Below are 24,269 nucleotides of genomic sequence, written 5' to 3' on the forward strand. Positions count from 1 at the left end.
ACTCAGTTCTTAATATTACATACCAACCTGGAACTCTTGTACTTCCTAAATGAAGTATGTATGCTTCATAAAAATGTTCAAATATTTTGAATTCAAAAATATTAAGGGCTGGAGAGATGGCTCAGTGGTTAAGAGCACCAACTGCTCTTCCAAAGGTCCTGAGTTCAAATCCCACAACCACATGGTGGCTCACAACCATCTGTAATGAGATCTGACGCCCTCTTCTGGTGCATCTGAAGACAACTACAGTGTACTTAGATATAATAATAAATAAATCTTTTTAAAATTTTTAAAAATATTAAATAGATAATTAATTAATTATTAAATAAAGATATGAAGTAAAAGAATAAGCGAACTAAAAGCAAAAGGCACAATCAGGCAGACATAAATTTAGAATACATACACATTTTAGATTCAGACCACATAAGACAGCAAAAGAAGTTCACATTAAGAACAGAAAGGCCTGGCTACTAGCCAATGTCACAACACATGAGAAAACCTATCTAGTTCTACAAGCACCAAATGGAATAGCACAACTGTAATCACTGCTATTAACAGCTCAAGATCTCCAGACACAGATGAAGGTACATCCATTACTTCCTATTCCAACAGCCATGATCTCTACAAGGAACACATATTAAGAATCTATTTTTGTTTACATGTTGGGACAAAAAAATCCCTTAATTATAGGTCTTTAGTTTTATTGTCATTATGTTATCAAAGTATAGCCTTATCAGTTTTTACTTAAGCTGTGTGTAATGACCATGTTCCACACTGAAGTCAGTTTAAAACATGTACTATACCTGAATTTGTGTCACAGTTCCCTCAGAAAGTTCATCATCTGCCACCTCTGTAGTTGCCGTCATGGTCACCTCAAAGCTCTGATCATTTTCTGAAACTTCAAGAAAATAATGATTCATCTGCACCATCATAACCGTAGCTCTAATTAATTACCCTAACAAACATCCATAACCGTAGCTCTAATCACCCTAACAAACATCCATAACCGTAGCTCTAATTAATTACCCTAACAAACGTCCATAGAGCGATCATCTAGTTTCCTAAGCCACTTTTACCAATCATTATAATGCACGTTAATTGTTCAATACACATGAATACCAGGTAGGAAACTCCTTTCATGGGGCTTACAGTCTACAAATGGACAAGACATTATGTTGGGTGACACTCATATAAGCCAAGGACAAAATAAGGCAGGAAAAGGAACGGATAGAGTGAAGCAGTGTGTCTCAAATTTTAGGTATGAACTAGGGTGATACGACTTGGGGTAAGGAAGGAAGCTAGTCTCGCAGTAAGGCATTTTCAGGAAAGATAAGCACAAAGGCTCTGTGATAGGGCATGCGTACAAGTGTAACCAATTCACTGTTGTCATAGCAGATGAAGTAAGAGCAGAAGGAGACTGAGTGAGACCTCATAGGCCATAACAAAGACGGGACAAGAAAGCCCTGGATGACTCTGAGCAGATAATTGACATACGCATCGTTCGTTAACAGGATCATGCTGGCTGCTGTCAGGAAAGCAATCGGAAGGGCAGAAGGGCTAGAATGAGCAGAGAGGCCAGGGGTTTCGACTAGGGGGAAGCATAAACAGTTCAAATTGTGAACGCATGTCAGTAATAGAGCCAATATGCTTCCAAGACAGATGAGATGTATACAAAACTGGAAAGACAAGGATGACAGGTGCCCTGCCCCCTTTTTAAATTTACACAATAAGAATAGACTACTATTAAGCATTCGTGAATTTTCAGTAAGTCACTTTTAAATACATGACTAAGATAACTATTAAACATCAAAAATTGAGGGAAAAGGCTCTATCTACTATACCAAGTCTGGCTGAAATAAGTAGGACCATCATCACCAAAAAGAAAAAACACAAATTAAGATCCCCTAGGTAGCAAGTAAGAACAGAGGAGGCACTCTAAGAGCGGAGTCTTAGTCTTGGGGCATTCCATACTTAGAGGCTGGTTTGATGTGCACAAGTCAAACTAAAAGATGGACATAAAAGACAAACACAAAGAGAGGAGGAAAGAAAAAAAGAATACTAGGTTTAGCACAAGGTGTCTGGAGACCTGGGAGATCAGGGTGAAATTAAAGAATGTTAAAGGAAAATGAGAAAAGACATAGAGGCAAAGGCAGACAGTTGGAGAGTGGCCAAAAATGGCTTCAGGGCTTTAGTTTATGGAAAAACATGTGTTTAACATTAAAAGGAGTCATCCAGGTAGAGAATGAGCAAGTAGTGATTCAGAGACCCAAGAACTGTTCGAACATCTGGGAACCTGCAAAGTCCTGAAGCTGGTAAGCAGAAACGCAAGCCTTAGCTAGCTAAGGACACAGGACTTACCCAAATGGAGTAATGGTAATAGAATGTATAGTATATTTTCTTATAGTATAGTAACTTTTCTCTGAAATAGAAAGCAAGGCTGTCCTCTGGGTAAGAAACATGTAGGAGTCAGATTTGGGGACACATGAAACTATCTTCTCAGAGTGAAAGAGAATATGAGTAAGTCTTGTGTGACATTTCCTGACAGATCATATATCCCACTCATGAGGAAGAAAGCCAAGTCAGATTATTCATTCTACCTTTCTCTAAGGCTGTTCAACTAGTTGTATTAAGTATAAACAGGGAAAAATCCAATTTACCTAGGGTTATAGTTTTCCCAAAGGACAATGGAAGGAAAGGAGGAAAAGGCATCTAAAGGTAATTGCAAGATAGTAAACATAGCAACCACAAAACTGCAACTGGGTAAGGAGAACAGGAAGGACACACTGTGCAGAAGGAACAAAGTGGCAAATCAGTGGGCTCAGAAATGAAAAGGATTACTGGAGTTCTGCAGAGAGACTATGCTGCAAAGAGGAAGCAACAAGTCTGAAAGGTCACAAATGCACACAGGTAACAAGTGACCCAAGAGAGCAAGAGGGAGAAGCAAATGGGGAACAGATGAGTGACTGGGGTTTCGACAGAATTGCCAAGTCAGCAGGTAGTTATCATGTTACTGTGAGAAGCAGCAGGTGACCACAAAGGAGTAAGCTAGAATGACTAACTTGAGAAGATAGAATCAGCAACTTTGAGCCTGGTGTGGCCTCGCACGCCTTTAATCCCAGCAACTGCGGAGGCAGAAGCAGGCGGATTTCTAAGATCGAGGCCAGCCTGGTCTACAAAGGACAGCCAGGGCTACACAGAGAAACCCTGTCTCGAAAAACAAAACAATAAAATAAAAAAGTCTATTAGAGCCACTTGACTTGTAGTATAGTTTATTGCCAATGTTTCTTTGTTGATTTTCTATCTGATTTGTCCAGAGATCAAAGTGGGAAACTGGAACTCTCAAGTATTACTTTATGCAGTATATTTCTCTTTATACTAACATTTGGTTTATGTAATGGGTGTTCCACTGCTGGGGGTGTATACATGTTTGCAACTATTATTTCACCTTGTTCAATAGATCCTTTATTATTATGGTTATCTTTGTTGTTTCTTATCAGTAGCCTCCCCCAGCCCTGAGTACACTGACTCAGACCTTGCACTCCCCGACAATGAGACCACCTGGGTTGGAGCCTTCCCACCTAGAAGCTTCTATTGTTCTGTTACAATTCTACCTGCTGAGAGATTCCAGAGACAACAAGCAACCCAGTGATTGACACCTTCTTGCCAAACCAGTGCTGTCAGACAGATTGCTTAAAGGCATCAAGAGTGGATCTGTGGTCTTTGTATATATTGGATATTAGCCCCCTATCAGATTTAGGATTGGTAAAAATCCTTTCCCAATCTGTTGGTGGCATTTTTGTCTTATTGACAGTATCTCTTGCCTTACAGAAGCTTTGCAATTTTATGAGATCCCATTTGTTGATTCTTGATCTTACAGCACAAGCCATTGCTGTTCTGTTTAGTAATTTTTCCCCTGTGCTTTTCCCCACTTTCTACTTTATAAATTTCAGTGTCTCTGGTTTTATGTGGAGGTCTTTGATCCACTTAGACTTGAGATTCCTTTGTACAAGGAGATAGGAATGAATCAATTTGCATTCTTCTACATGATAACCGCCAGTTGTGCCAGCACCATTTGTTGAAAATGCTTTCTTTTTTCCACTGGATGGTTTTAGCTCCCTTGTCAAAGATCAAGTGACCACTGATCTACCTGTCTGTCACTGTGCCAGTACCATGCAGTTTTTATCACAATTGCTCTGTAGTACAGCTTGAGGTCAGGCATTGTGATTCCCCCAGAGGTTCTTTTATTGTTGAGAATAGTTTTTGCTATCCTAGGTTTTTTGTTATTCCAGATGAATTTGCAAATTGCCCTTTCTAACACAGTGAAGAATTGAGTTGGAATTTTGCTGGGGATTGCACTGAATCTGTAGATTGCTTTCGGCAAGATAGCCAAAATTTTTATTAATCCTGCCAATCCATGAGCATGGGAGATCTTTCCATCTTCTGAGATCTTCTTCAATTTCTTTCTTCAGAGACTTGAAGTTCTTGTCATATAGATCTTTGACTTCCTTAGTGAGAGTCACACCAAGGTATTTTATATTACTTGTGACTATTGTAAAGGGTGTTGTTTCCCTAATTTCTTTCTCATCCTGTTTATCCTTTGTGTAGAGAAAGGCCACTGATTTGTTTAATTTTATATCCAGCTACTGAGCTGAAGCTGTTTATCAGGTTTAGGAGGTCTCTGGTGGAGTTTTTAGGGTCACTTATATATACTATCATATCATCTGCAAATAGTGACATTTTGACTTCTTCCTTTCCAATTTGTATCCCCTTGATCTCCTTTTGTTGTCTAATTGCTCTGGCTAGGCCTTCAAGTACTATATTGAATAGGTAGGGAGAAAGTGGGCAGCCTTGTCTAGGCAGCCTTATTTATAATAGCCAGAAGCTGGAAAGAGCTTAGATGTCCCTCAACAGAGGAATGGATACAGAAAATGTGGTACATTTACACAATGGAGTACTACTCAGCTATTAAAAACAATGAATTTATGAAATTCTTGGGCAAATGGATATATCCGGAGGATATCATCCTGAGTGAGGTAACCCAATCACAAAAGAACTCACTTGATATGCACTCACTGATAAGTGGATATTAGCCTAGAAACTTAGAATACCCAAGATACAATCTGCAAAACACAAGAAAATCAAGAAGAAGGAAGACCAATGTGTGGATACTTCATTCCTCTTTAGAATAGGGAACAAAATACCAATGGAAGGAGTTACAGAGACAATGTTTAGAGCTAAGATGAAAGGATGGACCATCCAAAGACTACCCCACCCAGGGATCCATCCCATAATCAGCCACCAAACGCAGACACTATTGCATACGCCAGCAAGATTTTGCTGAAAGGACCCTGATATAGCTGTTGCGAGGCTTTGCCATTGCCTGGCAAACACAGAAGTGGATGCTCACAGCTATTGGATGGAACACAGGGTCCCCAGTGGAGGAGCTAGAGAAAGTACCCAAGCAGCTGAAGGGGTCTGCAACCCTATAGGAGGAACAACAATATGAACTAACCAGTACCCTCAGAGCTTGTGTCTCTAGCGGCATACGTAGCAGAAGATGGCCTAGTCGGCCATCACTGGGAAGAGAGGCCCCTTTGGTCTTGCAAACTTTATATGCCCCAGTACAGGGGGACTCCAGGGCCAAGAAGTGGGAGTGAATGGATAGGGAAGCAGGGCGGGGGGAGGGGGGAGGGTATAGGGAACTTTCGGGATAGCATGTGAAATGTAAATGAAGAAAATATCTAATAAAAAATTGAAAAAAAAAAAGAGAGTGGATCTGTGGGAGATGGGCTTTCCCCTTTATAAGCACAGACTGCTAGTAAACATGGGGCCATGATCAGAAAATTTGTCTTGGTCTCTTTTCTTCTCTCACCATTCTCTCCCATACAGCTGCGGCCTCCCACTCAGGAACCCAGTTAGTGTGGCCTCAGGTGGCTACACTTATCTATAAGTAAAATCCACTTTACCTTTAAATAATAACTTTCTGATGCTTTTCATCTATCAATTTGTTTCATCCTTTAGTTTTTAGTCTATTGTGTGTCCTTATAAGTAAGCTAATGTTTTGAGAATTTTGTCCTCTAATCCATTTTGCCTACTAAACATTTATGGTGAAATTGAATCCATTTTCATTTAGCATTACTACTGCCAACATATATTCTTGTCATTTTGTTAAATTTGGAGTTTGCTTTGTAGGTATTAGTTTCCTTTCTCCCTCTTGGATAGCTTGTTTCTCTGTATTGCTAAGATTTAATTGTAGGTTTTTGTTTTTGTTTGTTTTGCTTTGGGGGGAGGGCTAGTTGTTGTTTTGATTTTAGTAAAGGAATCTCTCAGTATTATAAAGCTGCTGTGGCCTGGCAGAAGTGAATTCCCTGGTTTTGTCTTGGAAAGGCATTTTCTACTGTTGAATGCTAGTACTTTTCTGAGTAATGTATTCATGTTGCCACTGAACATATTTATGTAATGTTTTTGTTTTTCTTTTGAGAAAGGGTTTCTCTGTATAGCTAGGGATGTTCTGAAACTTGCTCTGTAGACTAGGGTGGCCTTGAATTCAAAGATCCACCAGCCTCTGCCTCCTGAGTGCCACCAGTGCTCAGTATGAGAGGACCCTCCTTAAGTGACTCTATTAGAGGTCTCTAAGATTAATTCAAGATTTGAAAAATGTTCAACTGCTATTTTGCTGAATTCATTTTGATATGATCCTTTCCTTTCTATTATAAAATATTTGTAACAATCATTTCCTTAAAGTTAAGTCTTATTTGTATGTCTTGGATCTTTTTTTTTCTTTTAATCTGAGTTACTTCTAAACACCTACTACAACTTCAAGCTCAAGAAATTTAGAATCAAGAGGTTCTTGCTCTGCTTGATCTAGTTTGTTAAAGCTCGATTTTAAACTTGCATTTACCAAGTTCTTTAGCTCTAAACTTTGTGTATTTTTATAATGTGTGAGTATATATATATACTCTCTCTGGGTTCTTTACTTAGAACAGAAGGTATTTTTCTAATTTCACTGAACTGTTTGCATTTTCTTAATTACAGTTATTATTTAAACTACTAAACTTTTAAAAAGGCAACTGATGTATTTCCTTTTCCTTGAACTTGCCACCTTTGGCTGTGTTCTTTTGGCAGTAATGACCTTCTTTTTCATATCTTTGTCCGTATATGTATTAAAATATATAACCCTGTACATTGGCTTCTACCAATTTTAGAAGTAGCAGAAGTACTTTCTCCTAGAGATGTGCCTTGGATTTGCTGGGCAGGCTACTCTGGCTTGGATTCCAGGTAGACACAGTACTTAAGTGTTTATGTTAATCAGCACCTGGAATACCTATGGGCGACTCAATGGCCTAGACCAGAGTATGAGTGGGATTGTCCTACCTGTTAAGATGGAGATGGTTTGCAAGTGGTTCTATGCATTACTTGCTCACTTTCAGTATCTATGGCTGATATAGTCAATTATGGTGAAACCACTATGGTTCCTTCTAGGCAAGATGTAGTCAGTGTGGCTATGGAGATAAAGTACCTGCTAACTTATAAAAGCTATGTGCAAACACATCTACTCTGTAGGTTCAACATACAACGAGTGGTGTGGCCAAGTGTTCACTTATGTCAGATGTCTATGGAGATGACGCTGCTCTGGTGGGTATGGGAAAAGAATGGCCATTGGTGTATACAAACTACACACATAGTTACTGTCACAAAGCCGCTACGGTGACCTGCTTACTTCCTAGGGAGATGAGGATGAAGTTAGGACCACCCAGCTGCTTTTGTCCCTCAACTATTTAGGCCATGCAGCTTTGGCTACACATCAGAGCCAAGGGCTGAGAGGGGACTGAGTGGCCAAACTTTGTGCCTTTACTCTAGGTTTTATTTATTCTTAACAAAAGAGGAAAAAAATACGCAAATGTTTCTCCCTCTTCTTTTGTTCTGTTTAAAACAACAAAGTACATTTATATGAATAAAAAAAGAGGAACATTCCTAAATTGATTTTATCAACAATTTTTATAAATGTGGAGAACAAGAGTCCAGCTTAGTAAGTCCAGTCTTCTATTAGACTTCAAATTATGTTCCCAATGCAGTGAACAAACTGCATACATACCACATGCATGCTAGTGGCACCATCTCCACAAATTATTAGATGATAAGACGAGCTTAATACCATAAAATAGAACAAAGTGCCAAGTAGACACTGAACTTATGAACCAAGTATTTTAAATAATGAACTAGCTAGTCACAATTTAGTCCAAAAGAATTACTAAAAAACTCTTGCATATAAAATATTCATATAGGATTATATTTGTATAGATAAGCCAACTAAGTTTTTAAAAAGTGACAAAGAAACAGTAAGAAACACTTAAAAACATGAACCGACAGGAAGAAACTTCATTTAGTTAAAAATTTTAGGCACAGATATGTTACACTTGAAATTAATACTAGTCTTGTTTTTTTTTATGCACAATAAACTGAAATGAAACGGTGTCTATGTCAGTTTGAGAAGCAAGTGGCTCTGTACATTACTTGCTAAGAAGATTTTCTATGCTAAATACCTAGTCCTAACTTCACTGACTGATAAAGATTTGATTTCATTTGATACTTATGTGCAAAATCAAAGTTCTCAATAACGGCTACTCTGCTTGCAGTGACAGTACCTTCAACAGGCAGGTGGCTCATTTCTACCCCTACAGATGAAAGCATCTAATAGGAACAGATTTCCAAATTCTTTACTAAGCAAATCAGAATCAGGATGTAATGTTGTTGCTGGTATGCCTGTTAATGACATTCTCTGAAATGTCTCTCTTCTCTGGAATCTAGTCGACTGTAAAGGATATCAAAACCTAAACATACTAAAAACCTTATTAGAGCAAGGAACCTAGGCATCTGCCTAACTTCCATGCAGATCTACGTGAGGGCTAAAATGTGTCCTAGAGGAACTAGACTACCTGGGAATGTTTGAATGTCCTGTCTCTCTGAGCTTCATTTTCTTCATTGCAATGTATGATAATCGTTCCTACTGCATAGCACTGGAGGAAGGTTGGGGGAAAGGTAGAGCTTAAGTACCTTATACTGTTGAACAAAGTAGGGATGAATACATATCCATTTACAAATGAGGAGAGCGTCAATTAAAAGGTTCACATAAAGTCTACCGCAGCAGGTTGAGAGAAAAGAAGTGTTGAAAAGATTGGACAATATGTATAAGCAATGTGAGAGTTATGCTTAAAAAACGATTTTTTTTTTTTGACTAGATAAAAGTAGAGCTCAGGTCTCTCTAGAAATCCCAAATGACTCTTGCAAGCTAAAGTCCAATTCCTTAACAGACTTACGTGGGAGTGCCACGACTGATATGCATGGCGTAGCGTCATCAATGCTTTGATCATCCTCAGAGGACAAACAAAGCCTCTTATGTGGAGGTTCAGTACTGTCTTCTGAGTCTACTTCATCAGGGTCTAACGGAAGGGGAAAAGTAAACCAAACACAATGCTCAAAACCTCAAGCCAATTTCAAATAACAAAACCTCTACCTACTACATCCATCTCTGCAGGATTTTCTTATCCATTAAAAGCATCCTTCCACCCACTTGCTCACTTGGATTTACCCAGCCACACTAGGACTCAGGAGTCCTTGCTTTCTCCTTGCTTACAGCAGCACTCAGCCCCTGTTCTTATAACAAGAACTATGGTGGGCAAAAGTGGACCTTCTAACTAACTTGGTTTCCCAAAGATTTCACACTTAGAGAAGGGCTGAGCATCGATTCATTCAAACATTTCCTAAATGTCTACAGTTGGTTCTAAGTGCTGGGAACAGAACAATGAAGGATGTCCTTCAAGGAAGTTCTGGTGGAGTAATAACTAAACCAACAATTTCATAATAGCGTCCTCAGAGCTGTGACCGTGGGATGAAGAGGTTGTCGTGAGCACACACTCTTTAGACTGGAAGTGAAGGGCGTTTTCCTAAGGAGCTATCATGAACTTGAAAAAAATGCAAGCGGGGAAACGTTTGTCTCTCCTGGCAGTTAGAGAAAAATGTGCAGTAGAACTGAAGACTAAAAACAAGTGTTATAAAAATAAAACTGTGGACTACTTAAGAACATAAGCACATGGATTCTAACAACCATGGTAACTATGGCAAGAGGGAAGGCTAGGAGGAAGAAATGAAGTAATCAAAGCACCCAGTTATATATCCTAAAAAACACGTTAAGCTTTCAATACAGCCCCTGACAAGTGGGAAAACTGGATTAAAGGCTGGAGTGACTCAGATGAGAAAAGACAATCTGGTCTAATAGAGAGGGGCCCAAAACAAGGAGAAATAGAGCTTTAGGACAGCATACGACCAGTTAGGTTACAACATAAGGAATTGATTCCTAATTATAACCAGAGACTCTAAAAAGGAAAAGTGAAGTTGAAGAAGTATCTAGAAAGAAGCTCTTGGGACATGTCAAATCCAGGGTGCCTAAAAGTAGTATAGAAAATTCGTAATAAAGACAGAAATGTGAGCCATCATAATAGGTAGATACTAGCTAAAATGAATGAATGAAATAGTCCAGGAGAAATAACACAGTAGTGGGAGAGAGTATTAAGTAAAGCATCCGAGCACATGCTTAGTCTAAAATTCATAGTTAATTAAGAAGTACTAAAGTATTCTAAAACATAAATTACAAATTAAGATTAAACTACAGTCCAAAGATTAATCTATAGTCCATGGCCTTTTCAAGCACATTAGACTAATTTGTGGGTGTTGGATAAAGGGTGCAAGGGTGCAATGATCAATCCCCAGTGTCAGTAATTAGCAAATTCTCCTACCATTCTGAGGGCAATGAAGAATGAGATTCCCGTCCGTGTCCTGAGTAAACGTCACAGAGTTCACAGTTTCTACTGTTACTGTGTCAGAATCCTCTTCAACTGTGCTCATACTCAAATCTGTATAAGAAGAGACTATGTAAGGACTTATACAATTAATTCCAGATAGTACATGAAACTGACCTAGATATCTGTTTTACAGTCTTTACATAAAACTGCAAAGGAGTTCAGATATCACAAACTGCCTTTCTTAGTCTCTCCCCATTGTTAAGAATTAGATTCAGGGGGCAGGGGATTAAATTCAATAACCTGCAAGAATTTGACCAACTCTTGAGTAGTTCTACCAACTTACAATATTTCCATTTGTGGTGGTTACTCTTCACTGTCAAGCTGAGATTTAGCATCACCATAGAAACAGACCTCTGGGCTTGACTGTAAGGGATTTTCTAGACTAGGCTGAGCTGGGAAATGCACTTTAAATGTGAGTGGCATTATGCCATGGGCTGAGGTCTCAGACTATGTAAAAAAAAAGGTGAAGAGAACGGAGTAGGAGCACACACATTTCCCTGCTTCCTGGCCGAAGATACAACGTGGATACAATGTGGTACTGGCTGGCTCAGGCTCCTGCCATCACATCTTCTTGGCTGTGATGATTGAACCCACAACTTCTTATTTATACTTGACAAATGGTCTACCACTTAACTACATTTCAAACCTGGTATTTTTAGCAGAAAATTAACCAAAACTTTCATCTTGATCTAATAATTCTAAGCACCTTTTGAATATTTAAGCCCTGTTACCTGAAAAATAATAACACTAAATAATTCTTTTCTCCCCCATAGTATTAAACAAACACACTTAACCACCACCAAGCAAACACTTTTGTATGGGTTTGGGGCCTACTCCTGACAAAGAGAATTCCAGTTTAAATTGCTGTCCATCACTTGCTGTTTTGTATGTAACAGCACATTTGGTGTGCTTGTTCTCAAACAATTGGAGTCTTAGAACAAGGTCAGTATCTTGTGGCTAACAGAGATCAAAGTACTGGACTACTAATGCCTGATTGAAGTCTACAGAATCTTATAATATAGTTCTTGTTTCAACAGGTTTTCCCCATATACCTTTTACTGATAAAACAGACAAAAGTCTTGAAGTGTATTCAATTACTCAGTATATGACCCACATAGGTATCAATCCATTTATATATAGTTTAATTCCATTTAAATTTTTTCCTTTGGCAAAAAACACAACTATATTAATGTTTACATGGTAAAGCTTCAATGAGTAGTATGCGCTTACTATATCAAAGAACTTAATTTTACAATTGTAATGACACCATTTTCAAGATAAAGATGAATGGAACTCCTGGTGTAGTTATGAGGTCTGCTAACCACTGGGTGGATTCTGCAATAAAGGGAGACTTACCTAGACCACAGGTGGATTAGCTACAGGCCTTCCCATAGAATCCCACCTCTGTGCTTCGGCCAGCAGCATCACTCACGTTAACCAAACTGCTTCTCCTCCATGCTTGTGCATCTGTGATCCTCTAGAACACGGACAGCAGAATACGAGGCTCAGACACAACAAGTACTATTTGAGTACTAGTTATAATGCTATAGCACTTTGGCCTCACACCTGATACCTCACCCACCAGAGAAAGACACAACTTTCTTCTGCATGCATTTTATGGCAAGCTGCCTGAACACCAGTATTGTATAAACAAAGACAGAAACAATCCATTCTTTATCCACTTAGAGCTCATAGAAAGTTTCTTAACCCAAGCAGCCACTCAGCAAACAGTCAGATGTCCTCTGAAAACAGGTTTAGGTATACAAGTGGTTACAGTAAACCTTGGAACCACTGTGCACTTACCGCATATGAAAAACTAACATTCCCACCAGTAATATATTAACACCCCTGAAATACCTTATTTCATCTTAAACCATTAAAAATTATTTACAACATCTATTCAATCAGAAACCACATAAGAGGACAGGTAAACAACCCTATAAAGGAATCAGGAGGTCAGCAACATTTTCTGGGTATAGCTAATTTCTAACATATCCCTCAGTATGGAGAAGAGAGAAGGGGTAAGTTATAAAGGCCTGTGTTTAGGAGGTGACTGTGGTTTGGAAACATCACAGCACTCAAGGAGAGAGGACAGACAGAGAGAATAGCTTTGCTTTGGGGGCAGAGCCAACTAGGCTTTATGACTGAAGAGAATTAGACTGAGAAGGGAACACCATCTCAGGATGATTCCTGGGCTTCTGGCTTCAACTCAAGGGATTTTATCATAAGCTGTTTTTTATCAAGTATTAGTAATAGTGATACCTAAATGTAAGATATATGGTATTTAAGGTGCCAAGTGGATGGTTGAATATTTAAGTTGTGCTCAGAAGGCATAATTAATACCTATAAATTTGACCTAATATAGTATGCAAGTTGTTTTTAAAGATACCTAGAAATTGGAGGCCTAGATTCTAGTTCCAGAATGCTTTACTTACTTATGGAAGACAAGGACTGGCTCAGGTTAAGAGAAACTGGGTTCAGTCCCTGGCACCCACATGGCAGCTCACAACCCTCTGTAATTTCAGTTTCAGGACCCAGCAGTCTCTTTTGGCCTGTGGAACACAGATATACATGCAGGCAAAAAACACTCATAAAGTAACAAATCCATCAATCTTTCGAAAAAAGGAATGAGGAAGACTAGCAGAGGAGACGGAGGACTAGCTGGTGACACAGAAGGAAACCGAGTAAGTATCCAATGGGTATTAAAATGACTAACCGCCAGTAAAATGACAGAGAAGTACTTATTCTAGCAATACGGAGAACACTCATGACCTTAACAGAAGTAATTTCGGGCTGGAGAGATGGCTCAGCGGTTAAGAGCACTGAGTGCTCTTCCAAAGGTCCTGAGTTATAATCCCAGCAACTACATGGTGGCTCACAACTATCCGTAACGAGATCTGACGCCCTCTTCTGGTGCTGTCTGAAGACAGCTACAGTGTACTTACATATAGCGATACAATACATAAAGCTTTGGGCCGGAGTGAGCAGAGGTCCTGAGTTCAATTCCCAGCAACCACATAATGGCTCACAACCATCTGTACAGCTACAGTGTACTCATATACATAAAATAAGTAACTCTTTGTAATTTCAGTGGACTGGACGGTAGAAGAAAAACAGAATCCAAAATACCTTTGGAAGACAAGACCTTTGAAGGTAAAGATAATGGGAAAAGGAAGTGGTCATGCCAGTGTTGGATGAGTATTTCAACATGTCTCTGTTTAAAGTCAAATACTCGTCGAAACAGAGACATGTTGATGACTAAATCAAAGCAACTAGGGAGAAGAAACTTTGTGCTTTGATTCCCACTGACTAGACTCACAACTATGCTTGAACTGGAGTCCTTTACCCGCCAATGCTACCATGAACTCCCTGGAGCATACACAGCACTAGCAGCCTCTTTTGAGCCCCCAATCCTCCCAATCAGTGGTGGTGTCACTTTTACACTAATTAGAAATAAGAAGACAGAACGGAGGAAAGGCAGATAACATTAGTTACAGACAAACTGACTTTCTGGCACATTCCCATTCCTGATGAATTACCTTGCAACAATAAATACCTTAATAAATTAAAGAAAAGTCGGGCGTGGTGGCGCACGCCTTTAATCCCAGCACTCGGGAGGCAGAGGCAGGCAGATTTCTGAGTTCAAGGCCAGCCTGGTCTACAAAGTGAGTTCCAGGACAGCCAGGGCTACACAGAGAAACCCTGTCTCGGAAAAAAAAAAAAAAAAAAATTAAAGAAAAAGAACCAGAAAATTGCATAAAATGTATAATGGCACTCTTGCGTATGCTCATATCTGAAAGATGAACCCTTCACTTACGGCTAACAGAGGGGATTAAGGGAGGAAGACATGGAACAGGGCATCATAATATAGCCCAGGCTGGCCTAAAATTGATTATCTTCCTATCTCTGCATACCCAGTGCTTAGACAACATGCTTGTGTTACCATGCTGACCCAAGATGACCCTGCTTACTAGGATACAATAACCTGGTGGAACAAACAAGGTAAGTTACAATATAATAACATTTGTGATTTAACACAAAATTAAAGAAAGAAAGGACTCTCTCATGCTCCCCTTCACGTCAGTATTGATATAAAGTTCTTAGGCTCACATATCCATTGGGTCTTCTATTACTCTCAATTTTAGAGCAGTTAAATGTCAAGAATCCCTTTTAAAAAAATAAATAAATCCAGGAAGTCTCATGTCTTCCTTACAGGCCAATTCTATTAACAGTTTCTAAGCACAGACACTACCTATGGTAATCATATAAAGCAGGAGGCAACGTAGGCTGACCAGAGATGACAAAGGTTGTTTGGGAAGATGGAGTGCAGTTATACATATATGGCACAGGAAAACTCACTAGTGAGGATACTTTTAAAATGGGAAGACAGGGCTGGAGAGATGGCTCAGCGGTTAAGAGCACTGACTGTTCTTCTGAAAGTCCTGACTTCAAATTCCAGCAACCACTGGGTGGCTCACAACCACCCGTAGTGAGATCTGACGCCCTCTTCTGGTGTGTCTGAAGACAGCAACAGTGTACTTATTAATAATAATAAAGTATACTTTATTATTAATATTGGGTCAGAGAGAGCAGGGTTGACCAGAGCGAGTGGGCCAACTGGGACGAGCAGAGCGGGGCTGGAGTGAGCAGAGGTCCTAAATTCAATTCCCACCAACTACATGAAGGCTCACAACCATCTGTACAGCTATAGTGTACTCATATAGATGAAATAAATAAATAAATCTTAAAAAAAAATGGGAAATACAGCCGGACAGTGGTAGCATACACTTTTTTTTTCCTTTTATACACATGTGTAACTTTAATTTTTTTTCTTTTTTTTTCTTTTTCTTTTTTTTTTAATTAGGTATTTTCCTTGTTTACATTTCCAATGCTATCCCAAAAGTCCCCCATAGGTAGCATACACTTTTAATCCTAGCACTCCGAAGGCAGAGGCAGGTAAACTGGAGCTCAAGCCTAGTATGGTATACAGAGTTCCAGGACAGCCAGGGGTCTCAAAAATCCACTGGCATATACTACAGAGAGATAAATGCAACTAAAGGCAATAAGGACGTATTTGAGGTTTCCTGACTCAATATAGTATTAACAATTATCTATTTCTCTTTAACATTTTAATGACTACCTTTCACATTTTTGATTATATTTCAGCATACTTTTTTGCTTTTACAATATTTTGAATTTTTTCCTTAAGATTTATTTACTATTATATGTAAGTATACTGTAGCTGTTTTCAGACACACCAGAAGAGGGCATCAGATCCCATCACGGATGGTTGTGAGCCATCATGTGGTTGTGGGATTTGAACTCAGGACATCAGTGCTCTTAACCACTGAGCCATCTCTCCAGCCCTGAATTTTTTTTTTTAAGATAAAGTCTCATTGTGTAGCCCAGGCTAGCCTTAACCTTATGATTCTCTTGACTTGGCCACTTGGCTTCTTCAGTGCTAGGCTCACGGGCTTGCATCATCATACCCAACTGCACATATCTTTTCTTTTTTTCTCCCTACCAATACTAATTATTTCTCACCTTTTTAAAAAATAAAAAGATTTATTATTATATCTAAGTACACTGTAGCTGTCTTCAGACACACCAGAAGAGGGCATCAAATCTCATTACAGATGGTTGTGAGCCACCATGTGGTTGCTGGGATTTGAACTCAGGACCTTCAGAAGAGCACTCAGTGCTCTTAATCGCTGAGCTATCTCTCCAGCCCTATTCCTCACCATTTTAATAAGTATAAAATAGCTGTCTAGTCAGGAAGTGTTGGGGGAGAGTGTTTAAGGTTACAGTATTTACAGAGCTCCTTAATGAACACCTCCAAACCTAACATAGTCCTCCTTCATCCTCCCTCCCTCACACACACACCACCTTAGGCAATATTTAAAAGAAAATGTATCTATTAATGTGTAATTTAAAAAACACGTTTAATGTTTTTTCCCTAAAGGAACAAAACTCTGCCAAGCAGCAAATTATTGGCAGATAATAAATTCCTAAATCTCATACCTAGGTACATATAAAAGTGTTAGAAAACATACAAGCCTACACAATAATATCTTCAGAAGTACTTACAATTTCATATAGGAACACTTTGTGCTTAACGTAGAATGCTTTGGAATGGTTGAGGCAGATCAGAGCCACCCACCTCTTCCTAGGCCACTGGGTTAAGAGTTAACCACCGTGAGACACTGTTAATTTTAAGGGTATCTATACTGTGAGCACCCTTTTATGTTTATTTTTCCTTCAATTCGACTCTCTAATTAGACAACTATTAGACTCTTCCCTAGTGCCATCACTATTGTGAGCAGTCAGCTGAGTGCATATTGCCACTACCAATTGTTTTGAACACTCTATTCTAAACACAGGAGCTTTGACAAAGCTTTAGTCAACTAACCTGCTTGTTGAAGTACAACCTCCAGACTCTTTGCCATCACAAGCTCTGATGAACTCTTCATGACCCCACAGTTGTTCCAACCCAGGCCAGGAGGGAGCATTCCCCCCCCCCCAACCCCCTTTGGTCCAGCTAAAGGCCTGGGATGGTATAAGCATTTACATAAGGAGCTTAGCCCTGACTAGCACAAACATTTTCCTTGTTTGTGTGGATTGCTGTGAATGAAACACAGCTGAAGTACAACCTTTGTGAGCCATCTAAGAGACATCCCTATACTATCACCTGCATCATTACCCAACAATAGGTTTCCCCAGTGTCCTCTTCTCTTACATTTATTAGAACGGGCTTAGTTGGCAACACACACAAAGTCAATTCCAAGTGGAGGTGGAGACAAAGCCAGAAGCAGTGTCAGTAGTAAGGAGACCTGAAGGGTTCTAGAGCTAACAGAGGTGAGAGCCAAAAGGGGGTTCCAGCTGTTTAAAGAGTCCCAGGAAGCTGCCAAACAGCTGAGACTCAACCTCTTTGGACAACTGTCAACAGGATGAAGACCCCATTCATCTTCAGGCTCTAGCCACTGCTGTGGAGTCAAGGGTTCTGACACCCTAACCCTGTAACGAGCTAGAAGACTAACAGTACTGCTTACCTCTGAACCAGATCACCAAAGCTGCCAAGTGCTGTGGCCACTGGCAGTTAAAATCAGGAGCATCCATTCAGCCTCTAGCCTGAAGGCCTGGCTGGGAGAGCTGTCTTGGGTTAAAGTCAAAGCTTGATCAATAGGGCTCTAGTGCCTGGGGCTCATCATACATCAGTCCAGACCCTAAGTCTTGGGTACTCCAGAATCCAGCATTGCTGGCAATAGACTCTTTGCCTATTCAGGATTCCTATCCAGGTAGAGCAAAAGATTCCCTACTAGCAGTAACAGCTCTGGACTCTTGGAAATCCTTCTGTATACTTTGTGAGAAAGTCTGAAAAGCAGATTTATAAATCAAGATAAAGATTGAACTATGTATGTACATAATTACCATTGAAAGATGGTAAGCCAATACTAACATATCATCAAGTGTCAATAGGTTGTTAAATGGAATTTAATGTAATGCTTTAATTGCTTTAAGTGTTGATTTAATTATCAATGATGCTGTAATTGAATAAAGCAAATTACATGGTAATGTGGATGATTTTAAATAAAGTATGTAACTTCATACATGGCCTGATAATAAAATTGAATTGCCTATCTAATCTACTTAACAATGATATAAGAACTTAAGTGTTTGATTATATTCTAAGATATCTTCTCAAAACAGCACTTTTGTAAAACACAATCTGATTTTTAAATACAAATTATCACCAAGTTCTTTCCACTAGTTCATATTGAAATCACATTTCCATACTAAATACTAAAATACACTAGGCAATGAATAAACCTAAAACACATTAATAAGACACATTTCTTTGACATAAAACACCTTACAGTGAGGGAAGGGTTAGATTAAATGCCGCTGTTAGAAGAAAATGGCCTCACTGTTGGTATAGCCAAAAATGGTGTTTTAAAAGGTATGACGTAAAAAGTGTATATAGGACCTGCCACGATACTTGTTCTTGACAACTTCTTTCTGGAATTTAATTATGGAGTGGGCTATCTTTCCACAAACTAGAAAAAAGGCAGACACAATAAATAGATTCCTTTTATTGAAGTTGAACCAATTTACCCTTATGGTATCAAAGCAAACAAACTAATTTTTATTAATTTTGATTACAAGAATTCTCTGCACAAAGCAAAATTACCATCAAGACAAATGTAGAAATGATACAAAAGGCATTAAACTCCACATGTCTCTGTACTTCACTGAGATAACATTTGGCTCTAGGTTTATTTATGTACCACCTTAGTTGAAACTGTGTCTCATTTAAGCATACAAATTACTAATCCTTTCAAGAGGAGTTATGGCAAGAAGAGAATGTACTCAATTAGTAAAATGAGAACTCCCGGCTTGAGAGAACATTAGCATAGTCTCTACAAACACTGGAGGTTGGTTGTGTGGAGAGATGGCTAAGATGATCACTACAGAATCCTCCTTAATCTGGATGCTCTTCTAAAGTCTTGGTATGTTTGCAACTGACAGATATAAACTTACAGAAAGTCTCCCAGTTCCTCAATACTTTCCAAAAACACTTGGCTCTCGCCTTAACCTAATGTTTACAGCCAGGCTGTACATACTTAGTTGGGTTGCGTGTTTCTTATTAAGCATGTATCCTCATCGATGCTAATATAAACTACTGCAAATCAAGAGACTAAGATGAAAACTGTGGAGTTTTACGACAATATTCCATCTTTGAAGAGACTGAACTTTTGCTAGTTCTTTCAGCCAAGCTACTAACATGCTCAAGAACATTTAATACTATGTACTTAGCCACTATCCTTCTGTGTGCTCAGCCTGTTTAAGTTTAATCCTCCTTTATGATAACAATGTAGTCAACCGGGCTGGTGAGATGGCTCAGCGGGTAAGAGCACTGACTGCTCTTCCAAAGGTCCTGAGTTCAAATCCCAGCAACATGGTGGCTCACAACCATCCTCAACGAGATCCGATGACTTCTTCTAGTGTGTCTGAAGACAGCTACAGTGTACTCACATATAACAATAAATGAATCTTTAAAAACAACAAAAATACCAAAAAAATGTAGCCAACCTTATAATGCTGTGGATTTCCCACGTATGTTGGAATTAGCTATTCCAACATAAGCTGAATGCATAATTTTAATCATATTATGTATTTGTCCATGGTCCTGACCCAGAATAATTTGTGAATATTCTGATCATCATTGCTGAAAGCAACCAACAGGTTGAAAGCAACCCCAAATAAAACATATTTACTATAAATATTGAATGCTAAATATGGATATAGTTTGATAACATGGTTTAGTTCTTTCCCAAACATTTTCTGTGCTATTTAATAAATGCAAAGCAAGGCCTTTGTTTGGGACAGACACAGAATGATATAGGCAAGCACAACTTGAAAGAGAGAAAGAAAGGAAGAAAAGACCAACCAGAGGACACTAGTAACTATTTTCCAGATACACTCTATTTCCAACCTCAAACCTTAAGACTAAAACTGATTTCCTCCTTCGAAAAGTTAAAACCTGAATACTTGGAAAAAAGTGTATTTTGTATGTATCCCCCAAACTGCTAAACATACAGATATGACAAGAAAATGGTAACAATACCAGGTGTCTCCCTCAACTGAAAGAGTCAGTGGACCAGGCAGGTTTCTAGATCATCCCCCTGAACAACAGTTTGGGTAAGACTATCATAATCTAAAGTAATGAAGAAACGTTAGCTTACTTGATGGTACTCAAAAGCACCAGGGAAAGACAGTAGTGGGATAAAAGCATAAAATAATAAATAATATTCTTCATATAGATAGGAGTGTTTTTTCACGTCTGTGGAGAATATCATTAGTCTCTCACTGACCTGGTACACTCAACATAACAATCTTTGAAATGGATTTTAAGTTTGTCTAAGTTTAACCAAATATACAAAATTGTATCACTATTCTACCACAGTAAAAAGCTAGTAATATTTTGTTATTATAGTTGTTTTAAATGTTATAGTAAATTACTCGAATTATTAAGGTAAATTTAAGACTGGCCTAAAGAAATTTGCAGTACCAGAAATAGAAAATCTATAAGGAAAATAGCCTTTGATGTTTGTAAAACTTTCAATATAATCAAAGGTCTTTTCTTTCTTAATTTACAGCCTAAAAGCCACAAAAGTTATTTACAACACGAAAATATAGCTCTAATTAATAAAAGTCAGTACATCTAGCTTAAGACATAACACATCACAAACAGTACTGAAATGCATTTTTCTTTGGAGGTTGTCCCAAAGGAAGTCTAGCTGTCAGAAAGAGGTACAAGGGCTGACAAAAGCAATCACGGGCTATCACTCTTTCTTTAGCTACACCGAAGTCTTTAACTATAAAAACATATGCTGTATCACTGAACAGCACAGGATGGCACTGGACCACTTCTTTCGGAGTAAAACTCGTTAAGGTTGCGGGGAGATTCTCAAAAAAAAAAAAAAAAAAAAAAAAAAAAGTTCTTGCTAGAGGGCCAAAGAGGGTTTTGAAACGCTAAAGGTCTGCTCCGCACGATCCTGACAATTACTAGTTGGCTGGGCCAGGACTCTCCCCGCACCCCAGGCCACGTCCCGCGCGGTCTCTAAAGAGAAAGTCCGACTGGCAACCATGACTTCCTTCGCTGAGTCCAACCGGCGAGGGGCTCACGGGCCAAACGAGCCGAGGAGAAATGGTGGGCTTGGGACGACCCCCGCCCCCACTGCCCTGCCCACCCCACCCACGCAGCCGAGGGGGCTCAGTGCACCCCAGCCAAGCCAGGCTGGCAGCTCCGCCGCCCAGCACGCACACGCCCGCGGGGCCCCCGGCGCCGTCCTCCGCGACTCGGGCCCACCCCCAGGGGTCCCGGCGCCATTTAGTTCCTCCAGCCCGCCGCCATTTTCCGCCCCCACCGGCTCGCCGCTGCGCCCCAGGGATCGCTCGGGAGTTCCAGCCGCCAGCGGCCGCTTGAGCCGGCGACGGAGACCGCGGGCGCGGCGTGCGGGGCCTGCCGCGGCGGCTAAGCGAAGCCCGGACTCCGACCCCGCCCGCGGCACCCAGCCGGCGACAGCCAAGGCCCGCGAAGGGGCCGGCTCGGCCGCACTGGGCGGAGCGGCTGCGGCGGAGGCCCGGACCTGAAGGTTCCATCGCACTTACTTCCTGTTTTGGGTCCGGGCACTTTGGAAGAACCAGGATGGAGGCTCCAAAAAATACCAGGATGGAGGAAGCAGCCGCGGGAGAGAGTGGCTGCAGCTGGGGTGAGCGAGCGCAACCAGCCACCGGAAACGGAGCCGCGAGGCCGCGCCCCGCCCCCGCCCTCCCAGCACCCCCCCTGCGGCCCGCCTCTCCTGGGGGGCGGGCCCGCGCGCCACCCCCGACGTCACTTCCGTCTGCGTCGGCAAGCTGATGGGTTGCTGCGGAATCGAGCGCCATTCTCAGCGAGCGATAGGGTCGGACGGTCGCCGTCGAGCTGTGGCGGGTGATAGACGTAAAGGAGGGTCTTTCCCTTGGCAGGCGTCTGCACCATCTGTCTTTTAGTTTCCGCAATCTCCGAAGCGAAGAGGGAGCGGTGTGTCTCTATAATTCTTGTGAAAGGTGACCTCCGTGAGTGTGACCTCGCTTTTAGGAGACTACAGTTCTTTATGCATTTAAAGTTCAGTGCTGGTAGCTATGCCGAGTGCAGCTCTATTTTCTGGATTCTTAGAGATGAACAAAATAGAAGCCCTGTTCCCATGCCAATCTTTAAGAATCAGGTTCATACATGAATAGATGCATTTTGACCATATTTACTCCTTCCTATCCACTCCAACTCCTCCCCGTGTTTTCCCTGACATGCCCCCGACTCAAATTCATGTCCTATTGTAGGGGTGTATTTCTGGGTACACACATGTAGCCCAGATGTACTTCAGTGTAGGGCTGCGCCCCGCTTGGACGTGGGAAAACAATCTGATCTCTTCAGGAAGGAAGTTGACTCTTCCTCAGCAGTCTTGACTGCTTGTAGCTCCCTAGCCAGAGATGGAACCTTGTTCGCCATCCATGCTGGAATGTGGAGTGGAGTGGTGGTATGCATGGGACCACAGCTGCTGAGTGGTGGGTGTTAAAACAGAAGTCTTCCCATTCCCCTGACTCTTTCAAGTTTTCTGCCCCCCATCTTCAGCAACGCTCCTATACCTTTGGTGTAAGGATTGCATTATAAAAACCCACTTAGGGATAGGCATTCTACAGTCACTTAACTGCACACTGGTCAGATGTGGTTTTCTGCCATAAACACTGCTACAAAAAGTGCAGACTCTATGATGAGAACATCAAAAAAGTTGCCTTTTGCCCCATGCTGGGCACAATTGTTCGAACCTATTAATTTCAGCAGAGAAGAGGTTGAGGCAGAAAGAAGACTGGATTTTGAGGCAGTGTTGGCTACATAGAACACATCTCAACCAAACCAAACCAACCCAAAAGTTCTAAGATACACAATTCTGAGCATTGGGGTTCCTATTGGTGTTGCTTTTATGATTCAGCAGATACACGTTATACTTTGCTTTCCTTTCACTACTAGTGATACACAAAGTCCCATTCCTAATCAAGAAGCTGTTTGCAAATGGTAGATCTGGGGAAAGGGAAAATCATTTTTTCCCCCCAGGGGAGTGAAATTAGATGTATCAGGCATACTCTTAAATCAAGCAAGGTTCATAGGAGTTGATGGCCAATGCAATTTGGAATCACAAGTTTTTTACAGCAGCTTTATTCACATTTGCCAAAACATGCAACCAACCAAGAGGCTAACCAGGAGGTGAATGAATAAACAAGCAGGCACATCTATTCAACAGAACTTTATTTGGCACTAAAGTAGTGAAGAATTAAAATATATGTTACGTAGTAAAGAAAAATCATCCAAAAATTGATGTATGCTAAGACTATGCCATTCTGATTGTCTTATTTTTCTACTGTTATGAAGAGACACCATGGTGAAGGCATTTTACAGAAGAAAGTTTTAATTGGGGCTTGCTTACAGTTTTAAATGATGAGTTTATAATCATCACGGACGGAGGGGAGCATGGCTGCAGGCAGGTAGGAATGGGGCTTGAACAGTCCTTGAGAGCTTACATTCTTAATTGCCGAGCCATTTGGGTATGTGTAGGCTTCTGAAAGCTCAAAGTCTGCACCCAGTGGCATGCCATTTCCAACAAGGCCACACCTAATCCTTCCCAAAGAATTTCACCAACCAGAGACCAGACATTCAAACATGTTAGCCTGCAGGGGCCATTCTCATTCAATCTGCCAGTGGTGATATTCTGTAAAGGGCATTGCTATGGAGACAGTAAAATTAGTGCATCCAGGGGTGGAGAAAATGAATAATGTGCGGGGGTTCCTATAGCATCAAGGGCTCTGTGTGCTGCT

At 40.4% G+C, this 24,269-nt stretch overlaps 1 protein-coding gene and 1 long non-coding RNA gene across 18 annotated transcripts in view; both read right to left on the bottom strand.

Moving 5' to 3' along the window:
* Positions 1-22,224, bottom strand: part of Dmtf1 (cyclin D binding myb-like transcription factor 1) — a 42,939-nt gene extending 20,715 nt beyond the window's left edge. For 4 of the 17 annotated variants that reach the window (NR_152860.1, NR_152861.1, NM_001110327.1 and 1 more), the window contains exons 1-5: positions 22,032-22,194; positions 12,216-12,336; positions 10,794-10,910; positions 9,318-9,440; positions 804-898 (exon numbers count right to left, since the gene is read on the bottom strand). Coding sequence is in view for 7 of the 17 variants with exons in the window: in NM_001110327.1 (NP_001103797.1) it covers positions 804-898; positions 9,318-9,440; positions 10,794-10,902 (327 nt within the window). In the remaining 10 variants the exon portion in view is untranslated. Of the gene's footprint in view, positions 1-803; positions 899-9,317; positions 9,441-10,793; positions 10,911-12,215; positions 12,337-13,294; positions 15,288-22,031 lie in introns of those variants that run through there. The other 13 variants (XR_001784690.1, XR_003955639.1, XR_001784692.1 and 10 more) reach the window with 6 other exon arrangements.
* On the bottom strand, positions 18,935-21,328 carry Gm46901 (predicted gene, 46901). Its single transcript, NR_166570.1, has one exon. It is a non-coding gene; the product is annotated as a predicted gene, 46901 (long non-coding RNA).
* Positions 22,225-24,269: the final 2,045 nt, after the last annotated feature.

Source organism: Mus musculus, chromosome 5 (genome assembly GCF_000001635.26).
Source record: "Mus musculus strain C57BL/6J chromosome 5, GRCm38.p6 C57BL/6J".
Lineage (NCBI taxonomy): Eukaryota > Metazoa > Chordata > Mammalia > Rodentia > Muridae > Mus > Mus musculus.